The following is a 20,891-nucleotide window of genomic DNA, read 5'->3' as shown; positions in this document are numbered from 1 at the left end:
GCCCTAACTGATACATGGATGGATATTAAAAACAGTTGAGGGAGGGAAAAAAGGTAAGAAATAAGAAAAGATTTGTCAACAATACTTTATACAAATAAAGCACACACATACAAAAGAACAATTCACATTTTACAAGAATACTTGCATAAGATCTTTGGTGAATACAACCAAACTGAAGACAACAGGTAATAGGTACTGACACATTCTAAATACAGGTGCTGGATATATCCACACAGCATCTACTCTAAGACAGAAAAGCTGACCAGAGACCACCAGCCTTTCTATTGTATATGAAGTTAGAAACAAGATTCATTGATGGGATTTTTTTTTTTTTTTTTTTTTTTGGCTGAGGAAGAGTCGCCCTGAGCTAACATCTGTTGCCAATCTTCCTCTTTTTGCTTGAGGAAGATTCACCCTGCAATAACAACTGTGCCAATCTTCCTCTATTCTGTATGTGGCTCGCTGCCACAGCATGGCTGCTGACAAGTGGTGTAGGTCCGTGTCCAGGGCACCAAACCCAGGCTGCCAAAACAGAGCACACCGAACTTAACCACTAGGCCACAGGGCTGGCCCCGGGAATTTTTAGGAACAGAGAGAACTTCTCCTCCCTGAAAGGCAAAGGAGCAGTGCTGTTCCCTCCATCTTAAATCAAGTGAGGAGGGCTCCAACAGAACCATTTAGTCATTTTGTCTTCTCATGAGGAGAGACATTACATTCATTCAGCATTACATTCTCTAGCTAGAGGCTTGCTACACTCAGGAACTTACAGACCCATCTCATATAGCCACTGGGGTGGAGCCTGGGGCAGGGGCTTCTTGGGAGAACATAACCTGAATCACTTATGAGGGTTTGGAGCCATATGAGTATAGAGACTGGTGTTTACTTTTCACAGGGAGGAGTCAGTCAGGCTGGCTGGGGCAGGGCAAGGGGAGAGGAGGCAGCGGCTGGCTGGGCTGCACTTCCACTGTTTGGCAGGACAAATATGCATGAGTTTCCTGTGGGCTCCTTGCAAGGGAACCAGTCTTGAGGTGTTTGTTGAGCCCTCTCCCAGGAGGGCGGCCTGCTAGGGTGAAGGACTTTAGCATTAGGAGGCTGTGCGTAGAGTGTCAGGGTCAGGAGCTGAGGAGCTGAGGAGCCGAGGGGAAGTGTGGGCTGAGTATCACAAGGAGGGAACCAAAGCCAGTGAGTGCACAAGGAACCCCAATAGCCTACACCAGAGCCAACATTTAAGTGCCTGTCTTCATAGAGCACACTGATAGAGACAAACTAAAAAAATGTTTGGTCTTTTTGCCTTTAATATGCCCTCCTCCATCACAATGCTAGAAGGGATAGGGGGCGTAAAGAATGAGCGAAACAAACAGACCACGTTCCCACCAACTGAGCTGGAGGGAGAGCAGCTTTGAATTGGAGGAGCTACTGACAGGCCGCTGAGAGGTGGGAAGGGGTGGGGGAGACAAGTATATTTAAAACGTTACTATTTGAGATTGGCCTCAGCCATGTTGTAGGGAATAATGGAACATATTTACATAATGGAGCATTAACAATGTAGAAGGACCTTTGGAGTAAGGCCAAAAGGATAGGGGCTGTGGCACACAGCCAGACACCCAAGAAGTTTAACAGTAAGTAGGGTGTCCCTGCTCAATCGAACACATCATGGTGGGACCAGAAGAATCAAGAGACCAAGAGAATCACAGAGACCTCTTTGCTAATATCCTTGAGTTCCTTAACCAGTGCCAACAGCCACCTACCTTCATGTTTCTAGTTATAATAGAAGAAAAATCTAGTTTAAGACATTCTTTAGTGCTATTTTTTTGTCACAATAAAAATGTAACTGATAAAATGAGTATCTCAACTTCCTCATGTAAGCATTTTTTTCCTAATTAAGATTCAAATTCATAGGACATGTGGGAAATGTTGACTGCCATCTGGTAAAATAATTACATGTTTGAAGCACCCTGAAGGAAACAAAAACAGTTTTGTGATCAAGAGTAAGCTGGACAAGATGCCCAGAGAAGATAGGTTAATTAGCCAGGGTATATAATGCTAACTGCCGTTAACATTCCCAAAGCCCACTAACTTAATGCAATAGAAGTTTACTCCTTGTTCAAAGTCCAATGTGCATGTTCTTGGCCAAGCACCTTTCAGACTTTTATGCTGTGATTCCATCATCTTCGAAACGTGTGCTTCAAGGTCACCCCAGAAGGCAGAGAGGGCGGGAGAATGCAGAGAAGGCTCATCCACTTCTACTTACTTTCCGCTGGTGAGAATGGCTCACACAGCCCTGCTTTGATGTAAGAAGCTGGGAAACGTAGCCTATGTGTCGAGGAAAAGGACATTTTTAGTGAGCATCTAGCCAATTTCTTCCATACAAGAAACGGTGATGTTGGTGTGAAGATCTGGAAGATGAAAATGAGCTCATCAGGGAGAGAGTATTCTAGGAAGATGGAGCAGCCTATATAAGGACCCAAAAGTAGAACTGGCTTGGGACGCTCAGGGAATGAAAAGCAAGCCTGCGTGCGTGGCTGGAGTTTGGTGAGGAAGGGGTTTTTAAGATGCAGCTGGAGAGGGATGCCTGGGAAGGAGTTTGTCTTTGTTCTCAGAGCAGTGAGAATCCACTGAAGGCTTTTCAGCAGACGGGCAACATATCTGATTTACATTTCAAAAGGATCACTTGGCTTCGAGGAAAATGAATTGCTCTGGGGGCAGGAATGGAAGCAGAGACCACTAAGGCAGTTACTGCTGTAGCTGACTATCCTAGAACCAGGTGGCCAGTCTGAGAAGTCACTTGTGAAGGAGGACGCCCTGGGGATAAAAAGCTCTAATTGCTGGTCTCTGTCTGTGAAAAGCTGTAAAGCGCTTTGTGCAATTACGTAAATGGTTGAGTGTTTGGAGCTGAACTGCGTCTCTGCCAAGATCATGTTGTTTCTTTTGGAACTGTGTTCCCTTAGGACTGCGTTACAGGAACAAAAGCCGGAGCACACCAGTAACTGCAGAGGCAATAACCTCTACAAGCGATGCTGAACAAGCAGGAGGCACAGATTGCTATCCAAATCCACTTCCTTCTTGTCTCTCACTACCCCTCCAGACTTCTTCATTTGGGGGGACTCTTCCCCTGCCGTGCAGAAAAGCTGCAGCAAGCCTGTGACTTCTCAGCTCGTTCTTAGCTAACAGATAGTCTTAAAATCAACTTTAAGATACAATCTCAAGTAATTAGAACACCTAATCCTATGTAACAATAAATAATCTGCATGTGTTGTAGCTTTAACTCTTTCCCCCCCCAGCTCTGCCCCACTTAAGTCAAGGAGCCTGAATTGAGGAAGTGTTACTTAACCAAAAGTAGGTTTGCCTCCTGGCGAGTTAAAATCAGACTTTCAACCAGAAGTAGTTGTCACACAAAGTAGAACTTATTTGCAGCAAATAGGAGACCACGTGGACTCATTTCCAAAGTCGTGGCTGTCCCCAAACACAGGAAAGCAGGGGTCTTTTATTTCAGATGGGTAATGAATATTAAAAAGGAAGAGGTGGGTATTTGCTTGTGCAGGCTCAGTTGGAAAACATGCTTCCACATACACTGCAGGTTAAGATGATAAGGCCTAAGCTCCTCCCAGAGAGAAGATCTTAGCATTAAAAATGAGGCAAAGGTCATAGGCGGAGCTCCTGTGGTGACGCTTGGTCTGGTTCAGAGTGGTTGGTGACTGCATCTCTTAAATAGTTAAATGCTTCCGAACCCACCTTTGAGTTCCTTGGGACAATTAGTTGGTGACAGAAGGGAGGAAAGATCTGGATGCTCTCCACTCTTCCCACCTCCTCTCTACCTAATAGCTGCTGACCGCTCTGGGCCCAACTGCAGAGAAGCAAGGGGATAAAACAGTTCTTCCCTGACTGGGTGGTTCTCTGCCCTATGGGCCTCGCAGATATTTAAAAGGGGCATCCTTGCTGTCCCCTTGACCCCAGTGGATGCAGCTCTATTCTGGGTGGTCTCCTGCAACTCCCTCCTTAGCCCACAGGGGCTGAGCCCACTCCTAGCTTCTTTGTGCTGAGGTCTCCTTGCTTGTTCAAATGGTCCTACAGGACAGGACCCAAGACCACCCCATGCTTCCCTCTCTCCCGCAAGGTGCATAGGATACACTCACGCATCACTTGCCATGACAAATTCTGGAAATGTAGGCCAATGCAAAAGCAGCAGCACTCTCCTGGCTCCGCCATGGAAACAGTTAGTGAGCCTCTGCTTGCCGGCTACACTTCCAGCACAGGAGTCAGACTCCAGGCTCATCATTCCTTGGCTGTAGGAATAAATCCCTCAAGCTTCCTGAAGGGTCCCAGTGGAGTCCCCAGGTACACCTGAGGTAAGAGGGCAGAAACCAGCCCTCCAAAGGAGGGGGCGGGTTCTGACAGGCCAGCTGTACTTTGTCTCACAGAAGCTCTCTCTGAGTCTCCTCCCATCCTTCCTCTTTCTGACCTTGAACCTTAAGTGTGCTATTAATACTACCAGCAATCATACTGTATTTCCTTAGTTCTTTTACTCCCTCTCTTACTCTCTTAGAAACGACATTCACGACCGTCACTCCTCAAAACTCCAACCCTTTCTCCCCCATTCTCACTCTCAACCCGTAAGTCTGCCTCTTGCTTCATTGAGAAAAATCAAAGCAACCAAAAAAGAACTTCTCAAACCCTATCCTGACCTTCTGAATGAGAAACTGGGGGAGCACTTAGCAATCTGCAGTGTAACAAGCCTTCCAGGTTACCCTAATTATGCAAGTTTGAGAACCTCTGCCTTTCACAGAGGAGCAACTCCCTCCCACTCCCGTTTACCTCTTACTATTCCTGCCACTCCTTCAATCCGTTCTCAAGCTGCTCCTTAAACTGGTCTCATTGTTCCTTGGACAGCTGGCATGCTGTTATTTCTTAATGAAACATACACTGTTCTCTCTTCAGTCCAGGCTCTCAACATTAGACACTGAATCCCAGGCATGGCCTTGAACAAGAGCTTGCCCTGAAGCTGATGATGGAGCAGGGAGGACCCAGATCAGGCTCAGGAGAGTCCTGCTTTCAGAATCAGGGTGACTGATGGAGCCACTAGCGGGGGCTGGGCTGAGTTAGGGGGAGCCCGGGGCCTAAGTCAGACCCAAGGAAGTATTTACTCAGGTGGCTGGAGCCAGAATAGGCAAAGGAAGAATCTAAATTATAAGTCAGGGAGGAAGCAAAAGAGAGGAAGGCAGACACCAGCTGTCCTGCTGAGCATAAGAAAACAGGGAAAATGATTCAAGATCTAGGAACATAAACATTTGGGAAAGAACACAGATACGGAGCTATAAAAGGGGATGTGTGTCCTACAGTGAGATGCCCTGCTACTCCAACACATTCCTCGGACTTTGTGGCTTGTCTCCCCATTATCCCAGAGGCTCCTGCCCCATGGAGCTGCCACAATAGTCATCTCCCCAATGATCCCTGGTGAATCCTGATGAGCTAGAGACAACTATCAGGGTATTTTATCTTGGCTGCCTGGCAGCCAACTCCACTCACCAGCTTCACATCACCCCCAAAATGGAAGTCTCTCTCATAGGCTGTGTGAACCCTCTGCACTTCTGAAATTTGTGCCATCCAGCCTCTCCTTCCCTTTGTCTGCAGACCTCCTGGATCGGCCCCCTCCCTCAAGAGGCTGGTACCTGTTTTATGCCAACTTCTGCCATCATCCTGGAGAACGTCCAAGTCCATGCAGACAAACCTTCCCTACAATACCTGAGCCCTGAGTCCATTAACCAATCTACAGGCAACCTCCCTTGCATGCTTCTCAGGCACGCACTCCTGTAGCTACATTCTAGACTTTGCCATCGCCTGGTGCTACTCTGCTTCTAATATTAATAATTCAAACATCCCAATTTATGACCACAGCCTCCCATCCTCCCAGGTCACATGTTCAGTTACTCCCAGTACAACAACCTACTCCTGTCTTCACTCTCCTCCCTGTTCTACAAAATCCCAAGGTCCAGCATAGCAATCACTTACGAACAGCCTGAAATTCCTTTGCTTGATTTCCTTTCATTTCAATTGTGTGGCAAGGTTTGGACTCTGGATGACCCCTTAGTACTCACTCTTCCCACAGCTCCCTCTAGACTCCTGAGTAGGCAGAGACAACCACACCATTCGGCTGACTGGTATAACCATAAATTCATGCATAATACCACTATAAATTCAAAAAGGCCCTCAACATTACTCAGCAATTCTCACCCCAGTGCAATCTGACTTCTCTCTCATCTTTTTTTTTTAATAAGTGTTCTTTTCTCTCTCTTTTTTTTTTTTGTGAGGATGATCAGCCCTGAGCTAACATCCATGCCAATCCTCCTCTTTTTGCTGAGGAAGATGGGCCCTTAGCTAACATCTGTTGCCAATCCTCCTCCTTTCTTTTTTTCCCTTTTTCTCCCCAAAGTCCCAGTAGATAGTTGTATGTCATAGTTCACATCCTCCTAGTTGCTCTATCCGGGATGCCACCTCAGCATGGCCGGACAAGCGGTGTGTCGGTGTGCGCCCGGGCACCAGTAGCGGAGCGCACGCACTTAACCGCTAGGCCACGGGGCCAGCCCCTCTCTCATCTTAATAGACCTTTCAACAGCATTTGACAGCTGACAACCTCCCCATTCCTTCCAGATTAAAAAATCCACTCTCCTGGTTTTACTCCTCCATCTCTAGCCCAACCTTCTCATCTTGTGACCTTTACTGGCTCATTTTCTTTTACCCACCCAGTAAATGCTCCTCAGAGTTCTACTCAGAGCCATGTTCTCTTCTCATTGTCTTACTCTGAGTATCTCATCTATTCCTATGACTTACATTACCACCTCTAGGCTGCTGATTCCCAAATCCCTAGAACAGATCTCTCCTGAGACATTTATGTCCCACTTCCAAATGAACATGTAACAGATACATAAAACCCAACATTTGAATGGCATCACCAGCCCAACCAGTTGTTCAAGCCAGAAACCAGAGACTTACTTCAGATTTCTTTCTCTCACTAACCCTCAACATCCTACCAGTTCCACCTACTGAAGTTCTCCTGCCTGCCTACTTCTTCCATCGTCACTAGTCCACAGTGCCCTTATCTTGTGCCCCAAACCATATTTAGAAAGATAAATATGACTTAAGAAGACTGCAGCCTAATGCACAAAGCAATCACAACACAATACTTCGATGCTGAAGGTTCACTCTTCATGTCGTGCTTTGAGAGCACAGAGGAAGAAATTCTGCTTTGGGAGTGGTGGAGGAGGAAACAATCAGGCTGTCTGGAAGGATGAGTAAGACTCTGCCAGTCAGAAGAGTGTTCAGCAGAGACAAGCATAGGCAAAGGCACTGTGCAGGGTCTGCTGAATGGTTCACAGCCTGCCTCAAAACCTCACCCCCTTCTGGAGGCATCCAAATGGCTCAGAGCCCTGGAACTGTGTCCCAGTGGTCACTCTCAGTTCTTGTTCTTGGAAATAGGTAGAAGAGAATGTATCTTTATACCTGGGCCCATGGCAGATACCTTCTGGGAGAGGCCCAGGATCTATCATCCCAGCTCATCTTTTCCCAGCCTTCCCTGCCCATAGCTTTCCTAGGACATCCTGACCTGGGCCCACTGCAAGGCAGAAACAACAGACAGACCCTTCTGCCAATGAACAGCCCAATCCTTCGCCCCAACATGGCATCAACCAGTTGTTATTTATGAAGAGACCCAGCTCTCTCACCACCCCCCTCCAAGGACAGCTCAGAATCAAGAATCTCTAAATATCCTATAAAGTGAGCATACTGAAAGGCCTATATTGAGCTCTCCCAGAATCTTCCTCAGTCAGCAAATCCATACTTTACCCTTCAACCTCCAACCCTGCCTAGGGAAGGTCTTTAGAAAACAGTAAGGCTTACAACACATAATAGCCACAGCTATAGTTTATTGAGCACCTCTTATGTACCCGGCCCTGGCTATGGATTTCCTCAGTTAACTCACATAACAATCCCGTGAGACAGGAATCCTACCATTTTCCAAATGAGGAATATGATATTCAAAGATTAAATGACTCTCAGCAACAAGTGGCAGGCCAGCATTTGAACCCAGGCCTACCTGATTCCAAAATCTGTGCTCTCACACACCAAGCCCCCACAGGGCAATAGGTGCTAGGAGTCATTTGGGCCATATGGCTCCAAAGATGAAGATGAAGGTAGAGGAGACAGAGGTGTTTACTATAGGGACAATCAAATAGTCTTGACCCAGAAGCCCAGAATATGTTGAGCCAGGATGTTGGTGGGCTGCTGGTTGCCCCAGAGCCAAGAAGCAACACTTGCCTGTCTGAGGCCTTGAAGGCCTGGGCAGACTGAAGCTGAAGGAGCAGGAGCTACGGGTGAGCAGATAGAGCTGGTCTGTAGACAGAAGATCAGAGAGTGGACATGCCAGGTCAGAAAGACCTGTGGCTCCTGAGAGATGCCTGGTATTCCGAACCATCTAGTTTCCATGACACCTAGGGCACCCATAATTCCCAGATACCCCTGTGTTCTCACAATAAACTCCTTATTCTTTAGCTAGCCCGAGTGACTTTATGCTTCTTGCCACCAAGAAGTCTTCATTAGAACAGGGCTGAGCCAGAGTTTTCATCACACTTTGTTCTGGGGACGGAGGAAGGGTGGTACCAGGTCCTGGGTCACAGCCTGGCTGGATGCAGTCTTCAGAGTTCTGAGCCTTGAGTTCGAGACTTGCTTCCCCTTTCAAGGGGGGTCCAGAGGTCACCTGCGCTTGTAGAGACATGGCTGAAGCTTCAGGCCTGAGAGTTGAGCCCTGGGCCCTACCTGAGGGGGCCCAGTCTTTTGAAAGTCAAACAAGAAGAAGTGGCTATTGGTCAGGTCCTGGGGGCAGAAAAGACCAAGTGAGCTCCAAATCCTCACCCGAGCTCCTCAAAACACCTCCATCCACATCCCGCCCCTGCTCAGAAAGCTTCCCAGGGCTCTCCCATGAGTCGTGCCTTCAAGGAGCAAAAGTCTGTGCCTGTGCCTATGGCCTCCTTCCTGAATACCATTACTCTGAAAAGGGCCACCCATGAGACAAAAACAGAGACAGAATTCTTGTGGCCCTTACCTTGGAGATGACCTTGAAGCCTAGTTTGGTCACAGCCCCCAGAAAGGTCCGAACATCTTCAAAGCGGCTGCTGACTTCAGCCACTTTCAGGAGACCCCTGAGAAGGATGGAGAGTTCTATGTAAATACACAGATGCATGCATGTGCACATACACACATGTCTGTGTCTTGGGGGCTCCTACCCTGGCTTCAGCACTCTATTTGCCTCCTCTAGGAAGTCTCTGATGTTGGTTCCCATCAGTGAAAGGCAGAACACAGCCACGTCCACAGACTCATCCTCTAGAGGCACCTGTGCAGGGTGGGAGTGTTGTATGAAACACACAATATGGGGAGGAGAAAGTCAGCGCTGAGTGCTAGGGCTGGACATTAGGATGAGGGCACAGGGAGGGAGGAAGGAGGGAATGTTAAGAGTTTAGCACATGGAGGTTGGGCCTGGAGCACAGGCCAGACACGTAAAGGGATAGAGGGGTTTACCTGGGCCATGTCGCACACAGTGACCCTGGGGTCCAGAGAGGCCAAGTCAAAGCAATGCACAGTGTTCCGGATACTTGAGGCTAGGCGGCAGTCCCCGCAGCCAAAGTCAGCTACCACCAGGGACGCAGGCCTGGGAATGGAGAAGAGGGATCATTCACTGGTCTAGTGCATGAGCCCATGACTGACCCACATTGCTTCTCACAGCGCCCAACCCCCATTCACCGCTGGCGAAGATCCTTGGCAATGCGGTCCACGGGCTGCAGTGGCCACTTCTTGATTTGGCTCTGGAAGCCACGGTGGTAGAGGACAAAGGCCTCAGGGTCTTCCTGGAAGAGGCGTTGTGCAGCACTGCTGGGCCCTGAGTACAGCTGTTCGTTCAGGTAGCGAAATCGGGCACCATCCAGCCGCTGTGCCATGTGGGCTCGCAGAGCCCCTGCCCGAGCCTCATGGCTGTCTGGACTGGGAGTAGGAGGCACCTCTGTCTCCTCTGTGGGGGCTGTGGCTGGAGCCTGGTCTGGCGGCTGAGGTGGCCGAAACTTATTCTTGTGTCTACGCTTGTTCTTCTGCCGGTTCCGCCACTGCTTGCGACTCAAGGTTTGGGGGGGCTTGGGGGAAGTGGTCCCAGGGCTTGGCTTGGGTGGGTCATTTGTACCACTACTCTTCCAAGCGTTGGGACCTACAGGGAGGAGGATGGAAAGCATATCTGGGGCAAGATCCCCTGAATTCAGAGGTTTGGCAAGTCATCCTGGCCATACCCCTGTCCTTGAGACAGAGACTGTGGCCTGGATGAAAGTACTTCTTACTGCCTAACCCCAAAACTAAGGGTGGCAGGTAACCTCTGTCATACGTAGGATCAGCTGACCCCCCTCCCAGTCCCACACACATATACACATCCACTAGTACCTGTTTGGTCACCATTGTCCAGGTGCTGGGCAGGGTTTGAAGAGGCCTGTGTCTGGCATTTCCTTTTTCTTTTCTGTTTTTCAGCGGAATCACCACCAAGAGCCCCTCTGCAGCACTTCTTCCTTTCTACTTCCTTTTCCTCAGAGTCACTGCCAGGTGGGCCCTGTTTCTGATGTTTCTTCTTCCTTTTCTCCTCTACTTCAGTAGAAACACTGGCAAATGAGGGCTTTTTTGGGCGTTTCTTCTTCCTTCCCACCACCTCCTCTTCTTCAGAGTCACTGCCAGGCAGGCTGAGGGGCTGCTGGGGAAGAGATGCTGCCTCCAGGACCCGTAATGTGGCCAAGAGCTGGCGGCGCTTGGAGTCCTGAGGGAAAACAAGGCATGAGAACAGGGCAGAGGAGAATGGATGGGGCCTGGAGAATAAGAAGGGAGAAATGGGGACCTGATTCAGACGCTGGCAGAGACATCTGGATTATTCCCAGTCAACTTAACTCGCTTGTCATGAAGCCTGCCAGACCCTGAAGAACTTTCAAGTCACCATCCAACCTCCGAGAGGCTGGAGGGCAGAGAAACCACCCACCCCACTTTCTTTAATGTACAGATGAGGTAATGGGGTTCCTCAGAGGAATGTGGTGAGGCCACAAGCAACAGGACCAAGGCCAGAGACCAGGAGTTCCAACCCTCAGTCTCAGGCTTTTACCTCCAGCTGATATCTTTCTATAAAAGAGGAAGGGAGGTTTCTGAAAACAAGAGTGATGGGATCACTCACACGTGTGCATTTAAGATGACTCTAGCTGCAGTGTAGAGAACAAACGAAGGCGACAAACTGCAGACAGAGAGGCCAGTGGCCTAAATTATAACAATGGGTTGAAGGAATGAAGAGAAGAGAATAAAGCATGCAGATTCCATGTTGGAGGCTGACTGAAGGGTAGGAAGAGCTGGAGGAAGTACAGCAGCCATCACATCTGCAAAAACTTAAAGGAGAAGATCTGTTGTCTGGGAGGTCTTCTGCGCTGAAGTCCTACTGGGCCCTCCCAGGCTTGGAGGTTCTCAGGTCCCCTCCACACAACCTCCTTTTAAACGATAGTACTGACAATCCTTCATTGTCATTCACTCTTGCTCTCTCCAATCCAATCTCCACAGTGCAACCAATGACCTTTGCAAAATGCAAATCTGAAGAAATCATTCCCCTGCTAAAACCAGTTCATTGGCTCCTTGCTCATCTTACAATACGCAAAACCTCTAATCTACCTCTCCAGCTTCAAGGGCATCCCCTCACTCTCTGTGCTCCAACCACACGGATTATTTTGTGTGTGACCCAACTAGGACCTGGTCTCTTGCCCCAGGGCCTTTGTACAGGCTTTTCCTGTCCAAGAAACCCTCCTCGCTTCACTAACTTCTATTCACCAACTCTGTCTCAGTTCCGAGGTCATCTTCTTTTGGAAATTCCCGTATCTTCAGTCGGCCGCAGGTGCCCCCCTCTCCCTAATACAAACACACACACACATATACACGCACACACACGGCGTGCCCCAGCGCTGGGATCCACCAGGGTCCGCTTCGCCGCCTGAAACAGCTCCAGAGCCCCTGCGGGGCCACTTACCTTGATCTTCGAGGCTGCTGCGGGCCGAGGCCGTGAGGATACAGGTCCGAGGTCCGCGGCTGCGGGGGCCTCCTCGGCCCACTCCGGCTCCTCGAACATGCGGGTGGGGAGGGCGAAGACGCGGGGACCCGGCGCCGCTCCACGTGCAGAGCGCGTCTCCCCGACTCACACCGCGGAGAGCAGCCAGAACCCAGCCGGAAACCAAGGAGTGGAAGCCAGGGTGGCTAGAGCGGCCGGCAGAGAGCCGAAAACCATCGAGTTCAGACACTGGTGGGCTAGAAAGGCAAAGGAGGAAGGAGGAGGGAGGGAGGGTAGGAGGCCCGCGCTGACCAGAGAGGGCCAGGGGCGGGGCGGGGCTGGGCGGCGGGCGCGGCCGGACGGTAGTTCCCTGAAGAAGGCTCCTGCAGCCCAAGTCCCGGTGAGTGTGGGAGCACCCGTGTCCCCTCCTTAAGGCTCGAGCGCTGCCGACCTGTCACCCCTCGCTCCGGCTGAGTTCCGAGTAGGGAACGAGGGCTCCCCCGGGAAAGGATCCCCGATCGCATCCCCCAGGGTTTAGAGCGCCTGAACTCCACCCCCCCCCCAGCTCTGTTCGCGGGTAGGGTCTCTGTGCTTGCTCTCTGACGTCCCTGCAGGAGATACTACCTCTTAATCACCTCCTACCTCGCCCGGACCCGCCTTTCCCTCGCGCCCAGGGGACACAGTCGGGGATCATCTCCCTACCCTGAACTCCTTCCCAGACCTCTAGTAGCCGGCGACGCTGCCCAGACCCCCACCCCCAACACGAACACTTCTCTCCTGCAGGGGACAAAGCTTGGGGTTCACCCCCTTCCCTGGATCCCTCCACAGTCCCCAGGCTTCCCCAATCTTGGGGACTCAGCGCTGGGACGCTGCTATGGACGACATTTTCACTCAGTGCCGGGAAGGCAACGCGGTTGCCGTTCGCTTGTGGCTGGACAACACCGAGAACGACCTCAACCAGGGGTGAGCTGAGGTGGCTGGTGGGTGAGAGGAAGGGCAGAGACATGCTCCTCTCCGCGATGTGGGTTGCTTCACGTCTGGTGTGGATGGCTGACTTTCCTATCCAGTGTGATGAGTGCTAAGCCCAGCCTGTGGGTGGCAGGGGGTCTCCGCAGAGGAAGCTGTGTTTGAGCTGAATCTTGACTGCTGAATAAGAGTTTCACAGGCAGAGGCTGCAAAGAGCTTTCCAGCCTCAGTGAACTGCATGGGCAAAAGCTAGGAGGCAAGATAGAGTGGAGAGTACCCTGAAATTGTCCAGAGTTCCATATGGGCTTCTGTGGGCTGAAGCGTTGAGTACAAGTGGAGAACGACAGGAGATAAGACTGGAAAGGTCTGCAAGAATCAGCTAGAACATGCAAGGATATTTAGGCTAAGGGTTTAAAGCTGTGTGGTGATATGATGAGGTTGTCCATTTGTTTATTGTCATTTTGGATGCTTTGTGAAGAGCAAGTGGTGATGTGAAGAGAAGCAACTGCTTGGTCTATCCCAGAAGTAACGGCTTGGACTAGAATGGGGTCATATGAAAAAGAAAGAAGTGATCAGATTCCTGAAATCATCAGGATAAAGAATTGGTGAGATCTGGTGTGGGAATTGAGGAAGGTCAAAGATGATGACCAGGGTTCTGACTCGGGCACTTGAGTAGATGGTGGTTTCTTTTACTGAGACAGACGACTGGAGGATGATGAGTTCCACCCTGGACATGTTAAAGTGACAGTAGAGCGAAGTGGAATTGTGGAGTAGGTGGTTGGTTATGCAGATTTGGATTTCAGGAGAGAGATCTGACTTGGAGATACAGACTTGGGTGATATTAGCATACAGATGAAACCTGAAGACATGGGTGTGAAGGAGAGGGGATGAGAAGCCTGCGAGACCAAAAATGAACAAGTGGAGGTTGAAGGAGAAACAGGAAAATATGTTGGTAAAGCTTAGAGAAGTGAATGTTTCAATGAAGGGGGAGTGGTCAGCAGTAGTATAGGCTGCTGAGAGGTCAAAGAACTTGAGCACTTTAAAGTAATCATTGAATTTACATTGATCTCTGTGAGGGGTGTTTCAGAGGAAAACAGGTGAAGAAACCAGATGACACTGGGTTCCTTCATTTAAGGAACTATACTGAACACCTGTACTAGGCGCTAGAGGCCCAGAATCAGAGGTAATGCCTGCTCTCAAGGCAGTGGCCTTGTGGCAGGTTGAATGGGAGGTGAGGAAACAGAAAAAGGGAATGTAGACAGGTTCTTTAAGGCTGTCTACAGGCTTAAAAGGCTGAGACAGGAAGGCAAGAAAAGCAGTAGTGATGTTGATTCAGGATGGGGGATTTTAATTTTAAAATTTTATTTTTTAAGGTTGGGAATTTAGTGTTTAGGTTTAAGAGGTAAGGAACACCAGTTATCTTCATCCAGGCTTTACTGGTTTCCATTAGGCTCTACACTATTTCTCCATAATTTGCAGTCACTTGTTCCATTTTTCATATAACTCAAAGGGTGCTCTGATAAAGCCAGTGAGCACCATTACTGTTTTGTTGGTGGGGTTATAAAAGCTTAAGTGAAGTTATCCAGTGGGCCTGGCATCTAGGAAGATTTTTTGCTGCTGAAAGGTAAAGGGGTGGCATTAATGAAACTGCAAGGCTTTGGTGCTGGTTTGAGGGGCTGGGCTTTGGGAGCACAAGCTGGTTATAGTCTGGATATGAGGTGGGGGTAAACGCCCTGCAGGCCTCTTTGGGATTAAAGTCCAGGGTCTGAGGTGGACAGGCAGGCTGACAGTAGGTAGTACCCTTGTCCCCAAACTTTTGCCTTCAGGCTCTGGCCTGCTCTGGGGCCACAGCCTTCAGGAGGCTGATAAGCCATGACACAAATTAAAGAGCTGGGAGGCAAAACTGACTGATAAGGCAGGGGTGGTAATTGCTTCGAGGAGCAGGTAGATACCCACTTCCCAGGAAAGCTTTTTGCTATCTCTGTGTGAGCAGATGAGGGCAGCTGTGGAGGGGAATCTTGAGGTTAAAAGCCACGCCCCCCACCCTCAGCGGCTGTGGGGGGCATCGGGATGGCCAGCCCACCAATCAGCTCCAGGTCCCGCCTAGAGCCCCCACACGGGAAGTGACCTCAGCACTAAGGCATCCGGAGGCTGTGGCCAGGACCACAGACCGCCCCCTGCTCCGCCTCTTGGATCTGCCACCCGGGACTGGAGGGAATTTCCTTTTATGGCCCCGGGCTGTCAGGCAGGCACAGCTCCCACCCAATTGTTTTTTGGGTTTTTTGTACACTTTTTACTTTAGAAAATATATGTCAGTGGGGTAAGAAAAAAGTCAGATAGTTTTCTTTCTAGAGAAGCTAGTCTCATTTTTTCCTGTTTTCTGTGCCCAGGACTGCTTGAGCAGAGGAATCCTGTTGTATGTGGTGGCCTCATCAGTAATGACTTATCAAAAGCATTTCTCCTTTTCATTATAAACCCTTCCTGAACATCAGTTTAATTCCATTCCATTTTTAGATCTTAGTCTCAGTACCAGAGCCAATCAGTAAGCTTGCTCCCTCTCCCATGAGTTGTGGCCTTCCTTCTCCAAGACATCACCCCATTAACATGCACTGAATACCTACTGTCAATCCATTTTCTCAAGTTTACAGTCTAATAGACAGGACAGCCCATTAACAGATTTTTACAATCCAGTGTGACAAGTACTATAGTAGGGGGATGTACAAGATGCAGTGCAAAATAGAAAGGACCAACAGATGTTACAAAAGAGGTGCAGAGGAAACCAGATGAATGCTACCATTTAATGAGATGGGGCGTGCCAGGGAAAAACAGCTAGTGGGAGATGGTGGTGAAGACAATGAATCTTATGGACTTGTCAGGATTTCACGTGGTGGTTGGTTAGGTTTGAAGCTCAGGGGAAGGTATGAATTGGACAGCTTTGGGAATTGCTGGCATGAATGAGAATCAAAGTCCTGGAGAGGTAAGGTTTCCCACGGAGAGTATGCAGAGTGCCTATCAATTTTTTCTGTATCAAAGCCTTTGCCCCCATCCCACCTCCAGATGAATGACCATTGCCCCTTCCTCAAAGGGACGATCATGGCTTCTCTCCCTTGCACTGGGCCTGCCGAGAGGGCCGCTCTGCTGTGGTTGAGATGCTGATCATGCGGGGTGCTCGAATCAATGTGATGAACCGTGGGGATGACACCCCCCTGCACCTGGCAGCCAGTCATGGACACCGTGATATTGTACAGAAGGTATGTATGAACCCCTCCGTCACCTACATCACATACATGCGTAGAAGTCAGTCACAGGCACTGTAACATACTGGAGACAGTATGTGTACTCTTCTCCCTCCTCAAATGCCTCAACACCATCTCTTATTTGTGACTGACTGTGCCTTCTGCCTCTTTGTGTGTCTCTCTCGCCATGGGGACCAGCTGCTGCAGTACAAAGCTGACATCAATGCAGTGAATGAGCATGGGAATGTCCCCCTACATTATGCCTGTTTTTGGGGCCAAGATCAGGTGGCAGAGGTGAGTACTCAGGCCTCGAGCCCTGGGGTGGGTGGGAAGCAAAGTCTGAGCCTGATTGGGAGATTCTGGAACCCTCAACCCATCCTGTGAGTACTGCTCAGTGTATGACACTCACAGGGTTTGTACTGCATCTGTGTTCTTGGTTGGTTGTGACCGCCAGGGAGGTAGCAGGGGCCCTCATCACAAGCACCTTTTCATTCCAGGACTTGGTGGCTAATGGGGCCCTTGTCAGCATCTGTAACAAGTATGGAGAGATGCCTGTGGACAAAGCCAAGGCACCCCTGAGAGAGCTTCTCCGAGGTCCGTCCTCTACCCCCGAGCTTGTGCCCTCTTGTCTTGTCCCTGCCTATCTCCTCCCTCCAGACCACAGCGGAGACGAAGACTATTTGTCTTTCTTCCCCAGAGCGGGCAGAGAAGATGGGACAGAATCTCAACCGTATTCCATACAAGGACACATTCTGGAAGGGGACCACCCGCACTCGACCCCGTGAGTCAGTTGTGGGGGGAGGAGTGGTAATAGGGAATAATCCTGGGCTCCTGGGGCTGGGTGAGGGGGAAGCTGGGTACCTGACCTGCCCACACTCTCAGGAAACGGGACTCTGAACAAACACTCCGGCATTGACTTCAAACAGCTCAACTTCCTGGCGAAGCTCAACGAGAATCACTCTGGAGAGGTGACCCCTGCCCTTCTTGGCCCTCCCGCCCCAAACCCCGACAAATTACCTGCTCTGCACCTGTTTTAAGTTTCTCCTCCAGTTAGCAGGCAAGAAAGTGGTGGCCTTAGTTCAAGCCTCCTAACCCTTACCTGTCCCTCAGCTATGGAAGGGCCGCTGGCAGGGCAATGACATCGTCGTGAAGGTGCTGAAGGTTCGAGACTGGAGTACAAGGAAAAGCAGGGACTTCAACGAGGAATGTCCCCGGCTCAGGTGGGGCAAAGCCTAAACTGGAAGCTGCTGTTTCCAAGGAACCCTGACTAGCACCCAGAGGGAGATCTTTTATGCTGGGTCTCAGCCAGGGACACTCTCTCCCTCTCAGGATTTTCTCGCATCCAAATGTGCTCCCAGTGCTAGGTGCCTGTCAGTCTCCACCTGCTCCTCACCCCACCCTCATCACACACTGGATGCCATATGGATCCCTGTACAATGTACTACATGAAGGCACCAGTGAGTAGGGGATGCCAGATCTCATTGGAGGGGGCAGAGGATGTGTGAGCCTCTCCGAAGTATTTGACTCTTGCCTCCTTTCTTAGATTTCGTCGTGGACCAGAGCCAGGCTGTGAAGTTTGCATTGGACATGGCAAGGGGCATGGCCTTCCTACACACACTAGAGCCCCTCATCCCACGACATGCACTCAATAGCCGTAGCGTAATGGTGAGGTCACAGCTTCACTCCCGGCCCAGGCCCCCAGAAGCCGTTTCCCTATCTAGAATAGGACTTACCTCCTTCCTCAAATCTATCTTCTCTTCCTCAGATTGATGAGGACATGACTGCCCGAATCAGCATGGCCGACGTGAAGTTCTCCTTCCAATGCCCTGGGCGCATGTATGCACCTGCCTGGGTGGCCCCTGAAGGTGAGTGAGGGCATCATGTTGGGAGGTAGAGAAGGGCCAGCTCAGTAGTAATGGAAGGGGGCAGAGACAGGACAGGACAGGCAGCTGGAACAGATAAGTCCCGTCCCTCCAGCTCTGCAGAAGAAGCCTGAAGACACAAACAGACGCTCAGCAGACATGTGGAGTTTTGCAGTGCTTCTGTGGGAACTGGTGACACGGGAGGTACCCTTTGCTGACCTCTCCAACATGGAGATTGGAATGAAAGTGAGAGCACAAATCTATATACTTGTGTTGGGGGAATGGTGGTGGCAGTGACAATAACTGTGGTGGGGCTGGGCTCTCATACTGTGTATGTTTGGATATACAGTAATCCTGTCCTGAGGGCTAGAGGCTTTTCCCCACATGACTCAAGTTCTGAGACCTACCTGGTTTTTCCCTGTATCTGCAGGTGGCACTGGAAGGCCTTCGGCCTACCATCCCACCAGGCATTTCCCCCCATGTGTGTAAGCTCATGAAGATCTGCATGAATGAAGACCCTGCTAAGCGACCCAAGTTTGACATGATTGTGCCTATCCTGGAGAAGATGCAGGACAAGTAGGGCTGGAATGTCCTTGCCTATACTCCAGAGGTGTCAGGACACAGGGGAGTGCACCTCCCCAGAGCTGCAGGCCTCTGGTTGCCTTCCCTGCCTCCAGTCATGGTACTACCCCAGCCATGGGGCCCATCCCCTGCCCCCATCCCTACCACTGTGGCCCCAAAAGGGGCTGGGCTCAGAGCTTTGTCACTTGCCACACGGTGTCTCCCAGCATGGGAGGGATCAGCCCTGCCTGTCACAATAAAGTTTATTATGAAAACAGGCTGGTGTGGGGTCAAGGGGACAGACAAATACATTTAGGTTGGGTGGCTCAGGTGAAGTAGTGCGGCTTCTTCACATTGATGCCATACTCGCTGAGGGCAGGGGTCAAGTCCTCCATGGTTAGAGTGTACTTGCGGTCCTGAGGGAAGACGGAAGAGCACCAGCTGAGCAGAGGAATCCCAGATTTCAGTCCCAGGTGATGACCCTGAGTAGGTCATTCACCTCCCCTAGAACTTAGTTTCCCCAAAGGAGTTTCAGCATAAATTAAGCCTCTGCTGCTGGGGAGGTAATTACTGATTCAATGAGCCTCCCCTCACACCTTGCTCTTGCTTCGGGAGCTGCCAGAGGCTGTGCCCTTCATTTTGCAGTGCTGTAGGGCATCGTTGGCAATATCTGAGATGAATTTCTGGGCAGCTAGGGAGATGAGCCGAATTCTAGAGAGAAAAAACTGGTATGAGGAGGAGATGGACAACAGAGTCCACACAAGCACCCAAGGCTCTAACCTGCCCACAGGTTACTCACATGCGTGGGTCCGAGGCCTCAAAGCCAGCGCGGTTCAGGTAGTAACCAGTCACTGCATCTGGGATCTGAGAAATCAATTAGATGACTGTCAGGGTTAGCCCTGTGCACTGCCGTGAGAGAGTAAGGGAAATGGGGGAGGACAGGCCTGGCTATCAGGAAGCTCACAGTTTGGGTGGGCAGAGGGGATAAATCACAAGAGCTAGCAGGGAAGCAAATACAAGAGGACGCTGGAAATCCAGGTGGTGTGGCGGAAAGTTGGCGTGACAGCGGGTCAACAGCCTTGTTCAGGCTGGAAGCCCACCGTAGGCGTGTAATCCTCCAGCTGCATCAGGAAGTCCACCAGAGGCGTGCTGGACACCACCGGCTTCACCTCTCCGTTGGCCGCGCTCGGCAGCACGTAAACCCCGTTAGACATGGCCCCCTCGGGGGGCGCCGCGCCGCCCGCCGACACCGGAGCTGGAGAAGAACCAGCAAACTGAGACACGGAGGTGGGGGGCGCAGGGCCCCGGCTAGATCTGCCTTAGACCCTCTGCTCTCACCCGCCGCTGGGCCCAGCCCAAGGCGCTGCCCTCGCCCTCACCCGTCCCGGCCCTCACCCGCCCCGCGCCGCTCGGCCGGCTCCCCGGCCCGCGCCGCCACGGGTCCCGTGCCCGCTGCCGCGGCTCCAGCCCCAGGCCCCCCTGCTGTCCCCGCGGGGCTGGCCTTGTTCTCCACAGCAGTGCCGGCGGGCAGCGCGGCGGGGGCCGAGACCGCGGGCGCCGGGCCCGGGGCCGAGGCGGCGGAAGCCGGCGCCGCCTCGGGGTCCGCGCCAGAGCCGCTGCAGCTCATCGGGCCGGTGGGAGAGGCGGCGAACAGAGCCGCTTCCGCTTCCGCTCACGTTACGCACACACACCATGGGTGACGTCACACGCCTCGCGACTCGCCGCGCCCACGCCGTGTTCGCCCTCCGCCGTAGGTTTTCCGCCTCCCGGTTGCCCATCCTCCCGCTGGATGACATGGACTGAAGGTCGGGGACCAGCTTAGGAGAACGGCGCTGGCCGCGGACATTCCACCCTCTACCGCGCCGTATTCAAGTGTTCCGCTGGGATAGGAACCCTTGAATGTCGAGGACTCTCTTCGGTGGGTCTGGGACCCCCTCATTCAGCCTTACGCCTAAAGACCTTGCTTTGGGGCTCCTGGGCCCAGCCCCCTCGACCAGGAGGCCTGCCAACCTGCATCCTTTATAGCTCCCTCATTCAGTGTTTTTAAGGCTTAGTAATGGAGTTGGAAAGCCCCCACTCCCCGCCAGCTGCCGGGAGAAGTGAGGGCAGCGGGATAGCGCACACAGTGTTGCTGTAGATGGTGGAAAGAGGTATTTCAGCCTGGGTAAACAACATATG

The 20,891-nt window shown here is 51.2% G+C and overlaps 3 protein-coding genes across 5 annotated transcripts; 1 reads left to right on the top strand and 2 right to left on the bottom strand.

Annotated features, from left to right (window-relative positions):
• Positions 1 to 71: 71 nt before the first annotated feature.
• Positions 72 to 12,323, bottom strand: RRP8 (ribosomal RNA processing 8). Of its 2 annotated transcripts, none has more exons than XM_087433304.1 (7): positions 12,071 to 12,323; positions 10,468 to 10,831; positions 9,787 to 10,267; positions 9,565 to 9,694; positions 9,273 to 9,379; positions 9,092 to 9,188; positions 72 to 8,862 (listed from the first exon to the last, which is right to left on the bottom strand). In XM_087433304.1, the coding sequence occupies exons 1-7, from the start codon at positions 12,167 to 12,169 to the stop codon at positions 8,743 to 8,745; spliced, it is 1,398 nt and encodes a 465-aa protein (XP_087289430.1). In that variant the 5' UTR covers positions 12,170 to 12,323; the 3' UTR covers positions 72 to 8,742. The 2 variants fall into 2 exon arrangements, with proteins under 2 accessions (XP_087289430.1, XP_004418427.2); XM_004418370.3 differs by having other exon boundaries at positions 9,787 to 10,240; positions 12,071 to 12,319.
• A 77-nt stretch (positions 12,324 to 12,400) lies between these two features.
• ILK (integrin linked kinase) lies at positions 12,401 to 18,990 on the top strand. Of its 2 annotated transcripts, none has more exons than XM_087433305.1 (13): positions 12,401 to 12,488; positions 12,872 to 13,051; positions 16,140 to 16,305; positions 16,489 to 16,584; positions 16,788 to 16,884; positions 16,988 to 17,071; positions 17,173 to 17,258; positions 17,401 to 17,510; positions 17,620 to 17,747; positions 17,834 to 17,955; positions 18,056 to 18,155; positions 18,268 to 18,398; positions 18,583 to 18,990. In XM_087433305.1, exons 2-13 carry the CDS (start codon positions 12,963 to 12,965, stop codon positions 18,730 to 18,732), a joined length of 1,359 nt encoding a protein of 452 aa, XP_087289431.1. In that variant the 5' UTR covers positions 12,401 to 12,488; positions 12,872 to 12,962; the 3' UTR covers positions 18,733 to 18,990. The 2 variants fall into 2 exon arrangements, with proteins under 2 accessions (XP_087289431.1, XP_087289432.1); XM_087433306.1 differs by lacking the exon at positions 12,401 to 12,488 and adding an exon at positions 12,552 to 12,569.
• On the bottom strand, positions 18,959 to 20,355 carry TAF10 (TATA-box binding protein associated factor 10). The gene is made up of 5 exons (XM_087433309.1): positions 20,109 to 20,355; positions 19,814 to 19,968; positions 19,513 to 19,577; positions 19,310 to 19,424; positions 18,959 to 19,129 (listed from the first exon to the last, which is right to left on the bottom strand). The coding sequence occupies exons 1-5, from the start codon at positions 20,338 to 20,340 to the stop codon at positions 19,040 to 19,042; spliced, it is 657 nt and encodes a 218-aa protein (XP_087289435.1). The 5' UTR covers positions 20,341 to 20,355; the 3' UTR covers positions 18,959 to 19,039.
• Positions 20,356 to 20,891: the final 536 nt, after the last annotated feature.

Source organism: Ceratotherium simum, chromosome 7, assembly GCF_057802395.1.
Source record: "Ceratotherium simum simum isolate JZ-2026a chromosome 7, ASM5780239v1, whole genome shotgun sequence".
Lineage (NCBI taxonomy): Eukaryota > Metazoa > Chordata > Mammalia > Perissodactyla > Rhinocerotidae > Ceratotherium > Ceratotherium simum.
The sequence above is the reverse complement of the archived record's forward strand: the minus strand, read 5'-3'. Positions and strand labels throughout refer to the sequence as shown.

Coding starts and splice junctions, on each gene's coding strand:
- ILK (XM_087433305.1), top strand. CDS start 12,963: ATGGACGACATTTTCACTCAGTGCCGGGAAGGCAACGCGGTTGCCGTT. Junction 17,259..17,400: donor ACGAGAATCACTCTGGAGAG/GTGACCCCTGCC, acceptor CCTGTCCCTCAG/CTATGGAAGGGCCGCTGGCA. Junction 17,956..18,055: donor TCAATAGCCGTAGCGTAATG/GTGAGGTCACAG, acceptor TCTCTTCCTCAG/ATTGATGAGGACATGACTGC.
- RRP8 (XM_087433304.1), bottom strand. CDS start 12,169: ATGTTCGAGGAGCCGGAGTGGGCCGAGGAGGCCCCCGCAGCCGCGGAC. Junction 9,380..9,564: donor CTGTGTGCGACATGGCCCAG/GTAAACCCCTCT, acceptor CACCCTGCACAG/GTGCCTCTAGAGGATGAGTC. Junction 9,189..9,272: donor AATAGAGTGCTGAAGCCAGG/GTAGGAGCCCCC, acceptor CATCCTTCTCAG/GGGTCTCCTGAAAGTGGCTG.
- TAF10 (XM_087433309.1), bottom strand. CDS start 20,340: ATGAGCTGCAGCGGCTCTGGCGCGGACCCCGAGGCGGCGCCGGCTTCC. Junction 19,969..20,108: donor GGCCGAGCGGCGCGGGGCGG/GTGAGGGCCGGG, acceptor GTTCTTCTCCAG/CTCCGGTGTCGGCGGGCGGC. Junction 19,130..19,309: donor GCTCCCGAAGCAAGAGCAAG/GTGTGAGGGGAG, acceptor GTCTTCCCTCAG/GACCGCAAGTACACTCTAAC.